Consider the following 14,015-nt stretch of genomic DNA (forward strand, 5'->3'; position numbering starts at 1 on the left):
AGCAAGTACCCAGTGCTTTCCTCCAGAAACCCCTTCATTATTATTCAAATGCGGCACACCTGAAACATGGGAGCAGGCTTGAATTCCAGCGTGAAACAATGCAACTTTGACTGAGGGGGTAGGTGGGAGAACAGGTGGTATGTGACAGACTGGTTTACCAACATTGGGGAGCCGCATAACTTCCTTTTCGTGCCACACCCACACCTGCCTATAAAGTAGAACCCAAAAGATGAAGGGATCAACAAACAGAGCTCAACCACCACCTCCATCCCCTCCAGCAGTGAAATCTTCAACCATGAGTATGAGAAGCAAGCGCAGCAGCCGTCCAGGACTAGGCACGTCCTCAGGGGGCTTCAGCAGCATGTCCATGGGATCCTACTCCATCCCCAGGATGAGCAGCGGGGATTATCAGGGGGCTTCCATTAAAGCCGTGACCGTCAACAAGAGCCTGCTCACCCCGATAAACGTCGACATCGACCCCAACATCCAAGTGGTTCGCAACAAGGAGAAAGAGCAGATCAAGGGTCTCAACAATCGTTTTGTCACATTCATTGATAAGGTAAGAGAACATTTCTCCTCAACTCTTGCTGAGGGATTTTGAATGTCAGATTTAATCCAACAATTATATTATCACTACAAAAGATGTTTGATTTGGAGGGTATTTTCTAATTGTGCCACAGGTGAGGCACCTGGAGCAGCAGAACAAAATGATGGAGACCAAGTGGAATATGATGCAGGGACAGACCACCACCTCCTCTTCTGTTGAACCCATGCTGAAGTCCTACATCGCCAGCCTGCAGCAGCACCTGGACTTTCTCAACAATGACAAACACAGACTGGACATGGAGAACAATGTCATGCACAAAAGTGTGAACGACAGCAAGACAAAGTAAGTGCGAAAGAAAATGAACTTCTTTTTAATTTTGAGATGTAAGACGTGTTCTGATGTGCAAGCTTTGCATGATTAATCCAATATACTGGGCTTTTTCAGCTATGAGGATGAGATCAACAAAAGGAATGATGTGGAGAATGAGTTTGTCCTGATCAAAAAGGTAAAGTATGCAGTCCTGGTGGCTATGAGAGATAATTATTTTCTTAACCTGTAAAGAAAGTTTTTGTAAAAACACGGTAAAAGCTTAAACATTAAGAAAGGTGTGTTTGTTTGTTTTCTGTCTGCCCGCAGGATGTGGACGCAGGCTATATGTCCAAGGTGGATCTACATGACAAGGTGTCTATGATAAGTGATGAAGTCAACTTCCTCAAGGCTATGTATGACCAGGTACGCAAACGCAACATTTTTCAAATATAAAGAAAAATATGCAGCTTGTTGTGTTCTGGATTTTCTCTTCTTACCATTGCTGTGTGTATTTGTTTTTAAAAGGAGCTGCGTGAGCTGCAGGACAGCCTGAAGATGACCTCTGTGGTGGTGCAGATGGATAACTCCCGAGCTCTGAACATGGATCAGATCGTGGCAGACGTCAAGGCTCAGTATGAGGACATTGCTGGTCGCAGTCGTCAAGAAGCTGAAAACTGGCACAAGAGCAAGGTAAAAAACTTAAGTACAAACAATGAATAATAATTTATATCATGACATCTGTAGTAAAACCAGTTTCTCAAACTATAAACATGAATGGGTTCAGCAGTAAGCTAAAGCTCGTAAATCTACTAGAAGACCCTGTTTTTTTGACAGGTACCGCCCTTGTCAAACCTGATAATTACTGATCTCATGTCCTCTGTTTGTTATCTGCTGTCACCAGTTTGACCAGATCACAGCCACAGCCGACCAGTATGGCACTGATCTGCGCAGTTCCAAGGGGGAAATATCTGAGCTCAATCGAATGATCAGCCGCCTGCAGAATGAGATCCTGGCTGTAAAGGCACAGGTGAGTGAAAGGTTTATAGATTGTCTGGTATGTTATGAGTCAAAAGCGACTACATTTGTAGTTTAGTCTTACAGTTTGACGGTAATGCTTCCATTGAGCCTTACATTTGATTTGCTGAAAGGTGTAATTAAATTCCGACACCATCCATTCCTGAAATTTTTTCAGCGTGCCAACATTGAGGGCCAGGTAACTGAAACTGAGCAGCGCGGGGAGGGGGCCGTGAAGGATGCCAAGGCTCGCATCGAGGACCTGGAGCGGGCTCTGCAGAGGGCAAAGCATGACATGGCTCTGCAGCTCAGAGAGTACCAGGAGCTCATGAATGTCAAGCTGGGCCTGGACATAGAGATCTCCACCTACAGGAAACTGCTGGAGGGAGAGGAGGAAAGGTGAGTGGTATTGGTAGATCTCAACACTGTCAAGTTCTCATCACATGATATCTGGATATAGTTGAAGGTCAAATAAGGTTTTCGATGGGGGCATTTTTGAAAAATTAAATTGATTTTCAGCCTTGTAATAAATGTCATTATTGGACACAAGATGAAGAGTTACAAAAATATCACGATTGTGCAGCATACCCATTCCACCTTTTTTAACCCTAACCCTAACCTTTTTTTCCTTGTCAAAACCTGTTGCCCACAATGATTTAAAGTAAACTCGACCACCAACAGTTTGGTCTGCTTTTTTCAAGTTGTTGATCTGACTTACATTTGCAAACCTAACAATCCAGTTTGTTTTCATCCATGAAGTCTCTGGTATTTAATGGTTGGTGACACCCACAGTTGTAGTTACGGTTTTCCCCCAACAAGTGGCAACAATGAGCTTATTTCACACTTAAAAACAAACTGTAAACAGACTTTTATTTTTTTAAATGTAGTGAATTCCTGTTAAAAAACAATTATATTCAACATCAGGGCTAGTATTTTTATGTATTTATCCAATTTCTGCTTTCTCACTCATAGAATTGGACAGGACTCTATTGTGAACATCCAAACTGTGCAAAACCAAAGTAAGTACTTTTATACTGGAGATTTTTAGCATTTGTATCAGAATTTTTATGACTGTGTGTAATGTGTGTGACTGTAAGTAACATTGTCCACCATCCTCTCCACAACAGCCGTCCATGTTGACAACCCCAGGCCACGAAGGCAAAGTGCAATCCTCATCAAGACAGTGGAGACCCAAGACATATCAACATGGAACTAATGCAGAAAAAACCTACAATATATTAGCCTGCTGGATCCCCTTGACCATTCAACTCGAACCTTTGCATTAATCTCATTGTAACCTACATTAAGACAGCTGCACCAACTAACCATTACTTCCCCTCCCATTGAATGAAACATGAATGACCACTTCCTGTTTTTGTAATAAAGATGTGCTCAGTTGCATGATCATGTGTCCTTCTTTCGGTTGGGTAGTAATTAATTGCAGTGTATTTGGTTACTCTCTTCTTCAAATCTTCATTAAAACATGATTAAAAAGTCAGCAGTAGCTGACTTGTGTCACATCATATAAAATGCATATAATGTCCAAAAAAAAGTAATAACTGCTATCCAAAAAGAGGAAATACAGCTTACTCTAACCAGCTGCAGACAATATCAGACTGAGCTCTGACCAGAATAAACCAGTTTTGAAACAACTTAATGGCATAACATATTCATAAGTACAAAATTAAAGTACTCATTATTGAAAAGGGACCATTTAAGATATTTGCATTATAATGTTGTATGTATTTTTGCATTGAAGCTGGTAAGGGTGGGGTTCATTTAAGGACTCTATAATATAAAACTGGTAGCTTAATCATTTATTAATACTCTCTCTGGATATAAGGCTGCTAAATAAATACAGTTTTTGAATATAACCAGAATTATTATCTTGTGAGAGTTGGCCTATAAGAAAAAAGATTAATCGTTGGATTCTTGAGTAAATGTAGTAAGACAACAAAACTTAATTTTGGGAGCATAAAAACAGTTGCAAAGTGTCGCAGGACAATTTCTTATTGCGCCACTCCCTCGTCTGCAAGGCAGAGCTCAGGGTTTAATACCCGACTTTATTTCCTGTTCCGCAACGGTTATCGGTTGATAGATAGCTCGTCTGCAACAGCTGCTGCCTTCACAGTGTTGGCGGTACCCCACCATTAAAACAATAACCCGTCTGCTTTCCTTACCGACTGTCTTCTCGAGACTTTCTTATTGTTTGTCTGACTCTGCACTGCGTAGACTGCAAGGTAACTACACACACTTCCGTGTTTTCGAAAATTACAAATGTGCTCTGTTACTGTACCTTGTATGATTTGGTAGACAGATTTTGGAGTCAGGGAGTAACTTAAAGTTAATAACACTGTAATTTATTTGCAGGCATTACATGTTTCTTGCAGACTGTCATTATTGGTTTAACTATATTGTATTTTATGTATTCTCACAGCAATTATTTACACAATGGACAAAGTGGCTGTGCTGACTCACATCCTGAAACCAGAAGTAATTTCAACACTTCTTGGCGGGGAGCTGCCTGTCAGTGTGATAAAGAACAATAGGTACATATCCCTGCTGACTTCTGATGCTCTTGCGACAGACAGAAATGCAGAAGACAACTCCCTTGATCATGCCATCCAAGCGGCTCTGACTGATGAGACCAGATCTGTGATACTGACAGGTCCTGAGGGATCAGGGAAAACCACCGCTTTAGAGAAGCTAGTTGTGGGCTGGGCGAAAGGAGAGCACTTTCAAAACTTTCCTTATGTTTTCCATTTCAAGTTGAGGGAGTTAAATTCTCTCACTGGCAAGCTCTCCCTGGAAACATTACTCCTACACCACCACGGGAATGTCCCTCGTGAGTCACTGCCTCTAATTCTGAAGAATCCTGCAGAGGTGTTGTTTGTGTTTGATGATCTTGATCAGTGCAAACAAAGCCTGGATCCGTCCGCCCACACCCTGTGCTCTGACCCCAGCCAGGCAGCCTCAATGTCATGTTTAGTGGCAAGCTTGCTTCGTGGATCCCTGCTGAAAGGAGCTGCCTTTGTGGTTGCATCCAGGTCAACAGGATCCCTGAAGTTTCTGAGCGGCACCAAGGTGGAGGTGTTGGGGTTTCTGAAGCCTCAAAGAGAAGCATACTTCAACAAGTTCTTTCCTGACCTGATTGCTGCAGGAAAAGCAAGAATCCACATGGAAAAGACTTTGGGCTTTTATGATATCTGCACTTCCCCAAGATTTTGTTGGACAGTTTGTTCTGTTTACAAGTCTCTGATGGATGCTGGTGCTAAACTTCCTGAAACGTTATCTCAGCTCTATGTAAACATCCTGGTCCACCTGATTCAGTCGCTCTCGCTGAACGAGGCCAGCAGCAGAGAGTTCATATCTGCCCTCGGCAAGATGGCTTCTCATTGCCTCCTTGATCAGCATTCGAGTTGCACCGAAGAAGAAATGAATTCCTTTGGTTTTCAACAGTTTCTTACTTCCGTTGGTGCTTTTCTGCAAGTTCATGGTGACCAATCAGAGAGACGTGTCTTCTCCTTCCACTCCAGTCTGATGCAGGAGTTCCTCTTGGCTGTCTCTGTCTTCTGTGACAACTCAACGCCCCGGGGTGCAGAGAAGATGTTGGAAAAGCACAAAAGCCATGCAAAATTTCTGGATCTCTTCTTGTCAGCTCTCTCAGAGCCACTTCAGCGCAGACCTCTGGAGAGCATGCTGGGGGAGCTGAACTCGGATCAGATCATGGATTTCAAGAAGTGGTTTAAAAGCAACTCAGAGCAAACACTGAAGGGATTTCACAAAGAAAAGCACCAACACTGCTTCCATCTGCTTCATCAAACTCAGAATGAGAGTTTGGTGAAAGAGATTATCACCCCCTCAGCACGAATAGGCATCAGCTATGGAGACCTGAGCCTCCAGGACTGTGTGGCTCTGAATTATGTGATCACGTGCCTCGGTGAGCTGGAGCAGTTGAATCTGTACCACACAAGGAATCTGACGGAGGAACAAGCAGAGAGGCTAGCTCCAACTATGACCTTGTCACGTAAGATATGGTAAGTCGAGGTGAGAAATTGACATGTCCAGGCATAATTTAATTCAGCATATTTTATAAAAGATTGCTCTGTTGTGTCTCCAGCTTGTCACAGAGCTCCTTGAGTGCAGGGGCCGTCTCTCATCTGGCATCAGCACTCAGCAGAGGAATCACAAAGGAGCTCGATCTCTCACATTCACACCTCGGAGATGAAAAGTTTAAAATTCTCTGCGCTGGCATCAGAGACTGCAAGCTTCACACAATACAGTAAGATTTAAGCTGAATGCATTCTTTTAAAAATGCTTTACCATAACACACATTTCTTAAAAGCACATTAATAAGTCCTAAACATTTTGCTTTTTATGTTCCCAGACTTACAGTTTGCAACCTGACAGAGGCAATGTGTGAAGATCTGGTGTCAGCCCTGACCTCAGGCAGCTCCCAGCTGTGTGTGTTAGACCTGACCTTTAATGACATCGGGGACCAGGGCTTGACGAAGCTTTGCAAAGCGCTGCAGAGTCCTCTGTGCAAGCTACAGGACCTCCAGTATGTACCTTTTTATAGATTACATTTCTTTTTTTGTTAGATCTGTCTTCTTTTTTTTTTTTAAACCCACCTTCTTCGGTTTATTTGAAGGCTACACGGCTGCAAGTTGACTGCTGCATCCATGGACTCATTATCTGCAGCTTTGTCTTCTGGCCAATCCGAGTTGAGAGAAGTGAACCTGAACCATAACACGATTGGTGAAAGAGGAGTGGAGGCTTTGTGCAAGTCTCTGCAACACCCGCTTTGCAAACTGCGAAGCCTCAAGTAAGACTGACGTTGAAATAACTCAATGTGTATGTGTGCTTTGACACATAAAATAAACGTGTGATGAATAATATTTGACATCCATCTTTTTTGCTATTGATGACCTTTTTGACATCTTTTTATTTTAGATTCTTCGACAGCGATTTGACAGGTTCTTGCTGTCCTCATCTAATGGAGGCCTTGATGTCGGAGCACTGCTCTCTGTCTGAGCTGGACCTGTCAGTGAATGATTTGGGACAGGAGGGGGCGCTGCAGCTCTGCCAAGCCCTCCGTCAACCCGGATGTCGCCTAGAAAAGCTCTGGTAGGGTCCCATGTGTTATCACTCTGTTGACTTTTCAGTGATGAGGTACCACCTTTCACAAATATTTAATATACACCCTACAGCTTACAACGATGCGAGTTGACCGAGCCGGTCTTCAAAGAGCTGAGCTCAGTGCTGACAAGTGGGACTTCTCGACTGAAGTCCCTTGCTGTGGGTATACATGCAGTGGGAGACCAAGGGGTTAAACATCTTTGGGATGCTGTTGCACATCCAAGCTGTCTGTTGGAGGAACTGGAGTGAGTCAAAATAATAAAACAACTATTTTATCACCACATTGCAGTGAGCACTACATTAAATACGTCTGCCTCTCTTGTATTGCAGTGTTGAGATGACCGGTTTGACGGACGCCTGCCTTGAGGACTTGTGTGCTGCTATAAGGGCCAGCAAGACTTTGAAGACCCTTGAAATGAGGAACAACTCGCTGACCGACGCTTCCGTCCCCGCCATCGTCGAGGTCTTGCAGGACAGCGACAACATGCAGGAGATGAAGTAAGACTAATTTGCTCCAGTAAACAGATAAACTATCTTGAACTTTACATAAGGTTTACATAAAGTTTACATAAAGTGGGGAAACATTTAGAACTTGTGTAACTCTGCTTTCTCTCTTTTTTAGCCTGAAGTACAACGACTTCAGTGAAGAAGCTTTGAGCATCTTGGACGAGTGTGATAAAATAAGATACTGAAGACGGATCACACACTGCTAGAGGATCACAAACAGTGATTATTATTTGAGTTCAAGTGATTAAAGGACTGATTAATTTGTCAGTCAACAGAAACATAAGTATTCAATCACTCATTGTATAATCATACGTCAAGGAATATTGTGTTGGGGCACGGCACATTCACTGATTACAACATGTCAAATGTTACATTTTATTTAGCTTTTTTCTCTGCTTTAAATAAGATATCTTTAGGTTTGGACTGTTTGACAAACAAGAAACATGACCAGTTGATAGAAAAGACAGACTATGATACTTATACTGACACTTATTATTGTATATCAAGCAACTAATCAAGAATATAATCAGCAGCAGTTGTACTCATTATACAGTCAAGTTCGCTATATAATAAAAATCCTACACATTGTTCACTGATGCATAATCTTTTATTAAGAAATATTTGGCATTTTAAGAGAGATCTTTGGCTTACTAGAGTAAGCAGTATTTTCAATAAGGCAGATTGCAGTGATTTGTTTTTTCAGCTGTAAATATATTACCATTTTCACAAATAAAATGTAGAAAACGCTTCTTGACAATAGCAGTGTTGACATTCTTTTTCAATTTCATTACTTTGTATACACACGCACAAACACACACAAACACACACACAGCAAGGTGCAGACAGACCACACATATTTCTCTGTCCACTCCTGTAAGCTAAAAACAGATGTAAACCTCACACAGTGTAAACTTGACTCAGTAAGACAGCGCTAAGTCTTTATTCCACACACAAAGTTCCTCTGTGTCCGAGTCCATTCTCCATTGGGACGACAGCAAATGTTTTTGGATGAACAAAAAGTCTTTCAGGAGGTCAAAGTGACGAGGTGGGTCACGCAGGCCCGCAGCAGGTGAATAAAAGCCACTGGAATTGATCCCCTCATGGGACTCAGTGGTCATGAGTGTCTCCATTAGGGTTCCCAGTGTGATTGTTGTCCTTTGGATTCAGAGTCTGACTGGGATTTTTACCGGAACTGGAATCAATTTCTTCGTCCGAGCTGCTCTCGATGTCACTGCGGTCATCTTTAGCCACCTGTGAAACGAACAGGATGACAATTTTACTAACCATTGGGATAGTGATGAAAGGAAAACAACACTAAGGCTGCTGTTTTATATTTGACCTAAATGTCAGAAAGGTAAGGGAAAGATGTGAAGAAGAATACATATGGATTTCAGAAAATACAACCGAGAATCTCTGACTGTTACATGTCTACCAAATGATGCGATGAGAGTATAGCTGAGGCTGATGGGAATATCTTTAGTTTTACAGGTATTTGGTTTTATATCAGAGTATTAAACACATTAATCTTGATCTGATGATTGCGCTAAAGAAAAAGTCAGAGGAAAACCAAGGTTATTATTATTGAGAGGAACATGCAAGTCTACCAGATTTAATGGCAGTTCATCCAAAAGTTGTCAAGACAGTTAACTAAAACAAAGAAATGTCATCCCGCACTAAAGGACACCTCAGACTATCACTTAAGTCATTAGTAGCCATCCTGCGGGGAGGAATAACTTCATTAAAACCAACCCCAATAGTTGTAATGTTTAAGTCAGGACCACAGTTCTAGACTAACTGACCAACATTGCAACAAGGGAAAAAAAGCCAGACTAACCTTTCCCTTGAATATAGCTTTGATGGCGATGCGAGCAATGAGGTAGAACCAGATGATGTGAAGAGTCTGCAGCACCAATAGCAACCCGTTGAGTAACCACCAGGCCTGGTACGGCCCCACAATCTCCCAACTCTCAACCAGAACACTGTAAACAACCCTGCAGCAAATACACACATACAAAGGTTACTGGTTGCTATGTTGCTTTTTATGAAACCAATGTAACAATACTCTCCAATTCCTAAATATGTGTCAAGTAGGGAAAGGTATGTAATTTGGTTTGTAAATAAGCTCTCATTTGACTCACCAGAAAGGGTAGATGACAAGTCGAGTGATGAAAAAGCTTATGCTGAACACCACAAACAGGCCGTCGCATAGCCTCTGGTACTTGGCGTAGTTGGCCAGTTTGGCAGCCTTGGAGAATAAATAAGGAATTGATGGTTCACAGTAATAACATATCACAACAGTATCTCCAGCAATGATCTTGAAGTGATGTCACTGATGGTAGTGATGGATTGGTTTTCCTGTCAGACAGGTAGTGCAGCTCTATGCTACTTGTGCTGCTAGATACGGAAATGCTTGTAATAGATATGTGCTTTTCTCTCAGACAGGTACAAACAGTTGTACAAGTGGCTCACAGTGTCCTGTTCCCATCTTTGTTTGCCTTCATATTGTAAAACAATGAAGTTTAATTCTTCAACAAGTGCTGTAAGGAAAAAGAAAATCTTCACTTCTGAATCTTTACCTCGAGAAAGATGTCGGATGCATCGTGCACACACATGACCAACGTGCCAGCTCTTAGCATGTTGTTGGCATAGGAGAATGTGATGAGGAAGATGGTGGCCAGGTGATGGACAATCATGATAATGAAATCCTGTGATTAGTGAAATGAAAAGACGAAATAAATGAATGAATATGATGCAATGTAATTTTGCAGGTCTGTAAAAATACAGAGAATAATGGGATGAACTTGGAGAGTAATTCTCACTGCCTTTCCCTTAAATCCATCAACAGGCTGTCATGAAACCAACTGAAAAGCTTTGTTTAAAGACCGGTAAAACAGGCTGATAACAGGCATCGTAAATAATGTGCAGCTTTTCATGGTCTAACCTGTTCTGACAGCGCACATTATAATATGCTAATTTCAATACATTGGTAACCTTTTTAATTGTACATCTGCAAATACATTGAGGAAGAATCCTCATTTACAATATAGCAGAGTAAAACATAAATGAATAAATGTTCAAATGAAAATGGAAAAATTATTGAAACATTGAAATGAAATAGAACAATATAATTTTAAGGCAAATTTACAAACGAAAACAAGAACAGCTGGAAGTGAAGTAGGATAACATTAGAAATGTATACTGCCCTGAGTATAAAAATGGCATAATTCTCAGATTGTTTTGGTTGTTATTCAAGGTTATTTTTTCAAAGCTCTGAGTGGATTCAATAAGGGTTGAAATTAAAAGTAGTAGTAATAAATCTTAGTGCAGAGTTAACTGAAGCATGAATGTATAAAATGTCACCGTAACCCAAGACTGATTCTTTCCAATGCAGAGGAAAACACATCTACAGTATGGACAAAAGCAAGTTTTCCCTAATATGCTAAAGTTACCTTCTCATTGATTGATTGAGCAAGTTTATGCAATGAAGTCAATATGAACAGCTGGCAAAACTATTCTGGTAGAAAGGGTAAATAAGAGGCAGTACAACAGTGTTAGTAAGGCTGACTTACCTTTCGTTTGATGTCTATGAACTGGGAAAACATCAGGGACCAATAGAAAGCAAGCTCAGCTACATAGTAGTTGAACTGTCCAGCACTCAGAGGCTTTAGGAGGAGGTACAAACAAAAAAAACACCGTTAAAAGAAGCACCACTGGCTTGCCAACAATATGGTGCTGTACAGTTTAGAAACATAATAAAAGCAGCTGAATATTATAATGATGGAGTGAATAAAAAACGATTTACCTGGAATGGATAGTTGTACCAACATTCTCTGGTGTCCCACATCCAAGGCGACTGACAGAAACAGATACATATGATAAGTTAAACAAAAAACAAGCAGTAGGCTCACATACTTCAATGAAACAGTATCAGTATTGTGCAAAAGCAGTTTGACTCACCACCCACAAATGTCTAATTGCATAGATGAAAATCCCAAAGTAAAAGGTGAATCGCCACCTGAAGTGAAAGAAAAGGGGTTGAATTGGGAAACAACAATGAAACTTGTTCTCTTCTTAAAAGACTAATTTCTAAAGTAATGCTAATGCCTCAGAGAGGAATGTTGGTATCGCTACATGTAAAGTCAGGGGGACACTCCAGTCATTAGGATTTATTTTACGAAAGTCTGTTCAAAACTTTATGGCAAATACAGCTGGGACGTTAAGTCGGCTAAGCCATGGGCAGAATATTTATCATGAACTCAACTCTTTTGATAGATCAATCGTTAAAGTTTGTTTAAGTTCCTGCAAAAATCGCAGAAAATGCATCTCTGTGTCTTGGACTTACAAGAAAAGACATTTAAAGAAGTAATCTTGTATTATAATTAATCTGCAGATCAACAAATAATGAAATAATTTGTAGTTGCAGCCCCAATGGCAAAACATAGACACTGCATATTAGTTTAGCAAGAACTTACATGCTCTCACAAAACTTTTTCTGCACACTTGGCCTGTCTTGGTTTCGACGGACCCGAAACCATCTCTGAATTTTCCGTTCATCCCAGTCCATCTGCTTAGAGAGTCCCTCCAATGTCCTCGTGTCTGGACACTAAAGACGGAACAAATAGAAATGACTTGCTTTCCATAGTCTCTCTTCAACTCTCAAAAACACCACAACACCAGGTATGATTGTCACACTGCTTGAAATGATTGACTACCCTTATCATTATGTCTGTGTTGGTTTATGTCAGTGCAGTAACTTTTACTATTCCAGCATGCAGAATAACATTTAGTGGACTACAGAACAAGTAAGGGCTTTATGTACCGCTTTGGACTGAAACACCTTCTCCAGGACAGCATTGGGCTGAGCTTGTCGAGGCACTCCCGCCTGAATCCGAAGTATTTGGGCACAGGGTTTGGCCACTAGCCTGTAAATACACAGACGGAGGCAAAAAAAAGTGAGAGGGAGGGGGACACAGAGACGGTGAAGTATTAAGAGAGACTTAAACAAGGAGAGAGTCAGTGAGATAAGTTAAGCACGTTGTACAGGTTCGAACAGTTGAACCATTAGCTAGGATTGTCTGAAGGGCTCCCTTCATTGACTTGAACTGTTGAGTTTGCAGTTTGCTTACAAAGTAATGTTTGACTTTGTCTTAGAGGGAGGGGAAGAGGGTACAACAGAGTCTGTAAGGAAGACACAGGCGAGCGTTAGGAGGAATTCTGGGGAATGTAGCACCTAGTCTAAACAGAGCATGAGGACCACCGTCATGTGAGGGAAAGGAAGGACTGCCTCTTACCACCAAATTGATGGGTGCCACATGACCATATGAGTTGACCAGTGTTCATGCTCAGACTCAGCTATTAATTTCAATCTCCCAACAACCCACACTTATCTAGAAAGTTTTCCTAACTTTGAAAAATACTGAATGAATAGAAGTAAAGACTGAGTTTAGGGCCTGCCCTTTCATTTTACTCTGAGAGAAAACCATGCATAACCCCTAATTTAGTTGAACTTTGCTGTAAAACTTCTTGACTTTATGTGCAAGGAAGACTATATCAGTCTTCCTTGCACATAAAGTCTGTGTACTGCATACATATCGTATGCAGTACAGAACAGTTTCAAAAGTATCTAACCCAGCCTCAGTTTCCAATGATCACAAGTAAATACACTAAATGAACTATTTCATGCCAGTTCTTTAAATTTTTTTAAATAACCTTACTATCATTAGGTAGGTGTTTTGCTGAGCAAGATAAACGTGTGTTTCAAGTCATTGGAGTTATTTCATGTGTCATCACCTCAAAGGAATGCTTAAACTGTTATTAGGAGGTTAAGGCAAAACCAACAACAGGAGAGAAGTAGCATTAGCAAGTATCTTTCACATGGACAGGCAGAAGCTAAAGCAGTCCCCATCAATGAAGTCAATGTAATAAAAATTGGTTTGTCTAACGTCTTAGTAACCACATTGTGTGTGGGTGTTTTTGTAATAACACCAGCACAGGATTTTTATTGAAGCATCCAGAGTTGATTCTCTAGTTTCCTGAAAGTTTGCATACATAAGGAATTACTCATTTGCAATGAGTTTGGTAGCTTGTTTTTATTCCTGTATTTTGGAGCAACAGTTGCCACATAGGCTGAAATCCCCCGAAATGTGCAGGCACACAGAGCACACATTCACATAAAATAACGTTACCTAAATATAACAAAAACAAAGGTAAAAGGGTGCGGTTTACCTTTCAAAAAGCATTCTTAGTAGAAAAACGCAAACAGCCAGAGGTAGAGCGTATAGTATGTCTCTCATTCGGGGATACTCCTCACCAGGTGGTGGGCGCTCCAGGTCCGCCCATGTAACATTTTGGGGAAGCCAAAAGCTCTCACTCCAAATCCAGTCTAAAATAGAGGAAGTCATCGGGGAGCAGGAAAATAGTCGAGATCAAACAAATAAGGTGAATCAACCGTGAAACCGTGAAAGTTACTTGTTGAACATCTGGCGGCTTAGGATATTTA

General features: G+C 41.1%; 3 protein-coding genes across 3 annotated transcripts; 2 read left to right on the top strand and 1 right to left on the bottom strand.

The window, feature by feature from the left end:
- The first annotated feature begins 221 nt into the window (after positions 1 to 221).
- LOC117479468 (keratin, type II cytoskeletal 8-like) lies at positions 222 to 3,274 on the top strand. The gene is made up of 9 exons (XM_034126423.1): positions 222 to 559; positions 681 to 889; positions 992 to 1,052; positions 1,184 to 1,279; positions 1,382 to 1,546; positions 1,758 to 1,883; positions 2,049 to 2,269; positions 2,843 to 2,889; positions 2,998 to 3,274. Exons 1-9 carry the CDS (start codon positions 230 to 232, stop codon positions 3,084 to 3,086), a joined length of 1,344 nt encoding a protein of 447 aa, XP_033982314.1. The 5' UTR covers positions 222 to 229; the 3' UTR covers positions 3,087 to 3,274.
- A 663-nt stretch (positions 3,275 to 3,937) lies between these two features.
- On the top strand, positions 3,938 to 8,262 carry si:ch73-233m11.2 (NACHT, LRR and PYD domains-containing protein 14). Its single transcript, XM_034126417.1, has 9 exons — positions 3,938 to 4,110; positions 4,308 to 5,907; positions 5,991 to 6,152; positions 6,258 to 6,431; positions 6,522 to 6,695; positions 6,824 to 6,997; positions 7,081 to 7,254; positions 7,340 to 7,507; positions 7,632 to 8,262. Exons 2-9 carry the CDS (start codon positions 4,322 to 4,324, stop codon positions 7,699 to 7,701), a joined length of 2,682 nt encoding a protein of 893 aa, XP_033982308.1. The 5' UTR covers positions 3,938 to 4,110; positions 4,308 to 4,321; the 3' UTR covers positions 7,702 to 8,262.
- On the bottom strand, positions 7,878 to 13,989 carry LOC117479466 (ceramide synthase 5-like). Its single transcript, XM_034126421.1, has 10 exons — positions 13,742 to 13,989; positions 12,336 to 12,438; positions 11,989 to 12,119; positions 11,474 to 11,531; positions 11,319 to 11,369; positions 11,086 to 11,178; positions 10,093 to 10,221; positions 9,655 to 9,761; positions 9,351 to 9,507; positions 7,878 to 8,767 (listed from the first exon to the last, which is right to left on the bottom strand). The coding sequence occupies exons 1-10, from the start codon at positions 13,915 to 13,917 to the stop codon at positions 8,624 to 8,626; spliced, it is 1,149 nt and encodes a 382-aa protein (XP_033982312.1). The 5' UTR covers positions 13,918 to 13,989; the 3' UTR covers positions 7,878 to 8,623.
- Between the last annotated feature and the right edge of the window lie 26 nt (positions 13,990 to 14,015).

This window comes from Trematomus bernacchii, unplaced genomic scaffold (assembly GCF_902827165.1).
Source record: "Trematomus bernacchii unplaced genomic scaffold, fTreBer1.1, whole genome shotgun sequence".
NCBI lineage: Eukaryota > Metazoa > Chordata > Actinopteri > Perciformes > Nototheniidae > Trematomus > Trematomus bernacchii.

Excerpts from the sequence above, each read along its gene's own strand:
- LOC117479468 (XM_034126423.1), top strand. The coding sequence starts at position 230 with ATGAAGGGATCAACAAACAGAGCTCAACCACCACCTCCATCCCCTCCA. Across the intron at positions 890-991 it reads GTGAACGACAGCAAGACAAA|CTATGAGGATGAGATCAACA; the intron begins GTAAGTGCGAAA and ends GGGCTTTTTCAG. Across the intron at positions 2,270-2,842 it reads CTGGAGGGAGAGGAGGAAAG|AATTGGACAGGACTCTATTG; the intron begins GTGAGTGGTATT and ends TCTCACTCATAG.
- si:ch73-233m11.2 (XM_034126417.1), top strand. The coding sequence starts at position 4,322 with ATGGACAAAGTGGCTGTGCTGACTCACATCCTGAAACCAGAAGTAATT. Across the intron at positions 5,908-5,990 it reads ACCTTGTCACGTAAGATATG|CTTGTCACAGAGCTCCTTGA; the intron begins GTAAGTCGAGGT and ends TTGTGTCTCCAG. Across the intron at positions 6,696-6,823 it reads TGCAAACTGCGAAGCCTCAA|ATTCTTCGACAGCGATTTGA; the intron begins GTAAGACTGACG and ends TTTTTATTTTAG.
- LOC117479466 (XM_034126421.1), bottom strand. The coding sequence starts at position 13,917 with ATGACTTCCTCTATTTTAGACTGGATTTGGAGTGAGAGCTTTTGGCTT. Across the intron at positions 9,508-9,654 it reads CTTGTCATCTACCCTTTCTG|GGTTGTTTACAGTGTTCTGG; the intron begins GTGAGTCAAATG and ends TATTTGCTGCAG. Across the intron at positions 8,768-9,350 it reads AAGCTATATTCAAGGGAAAG|GTGGCTAAAGATGACCGCAG; the intron begins GTTAGTCTGGCT and ends TTCGTTTCACAG.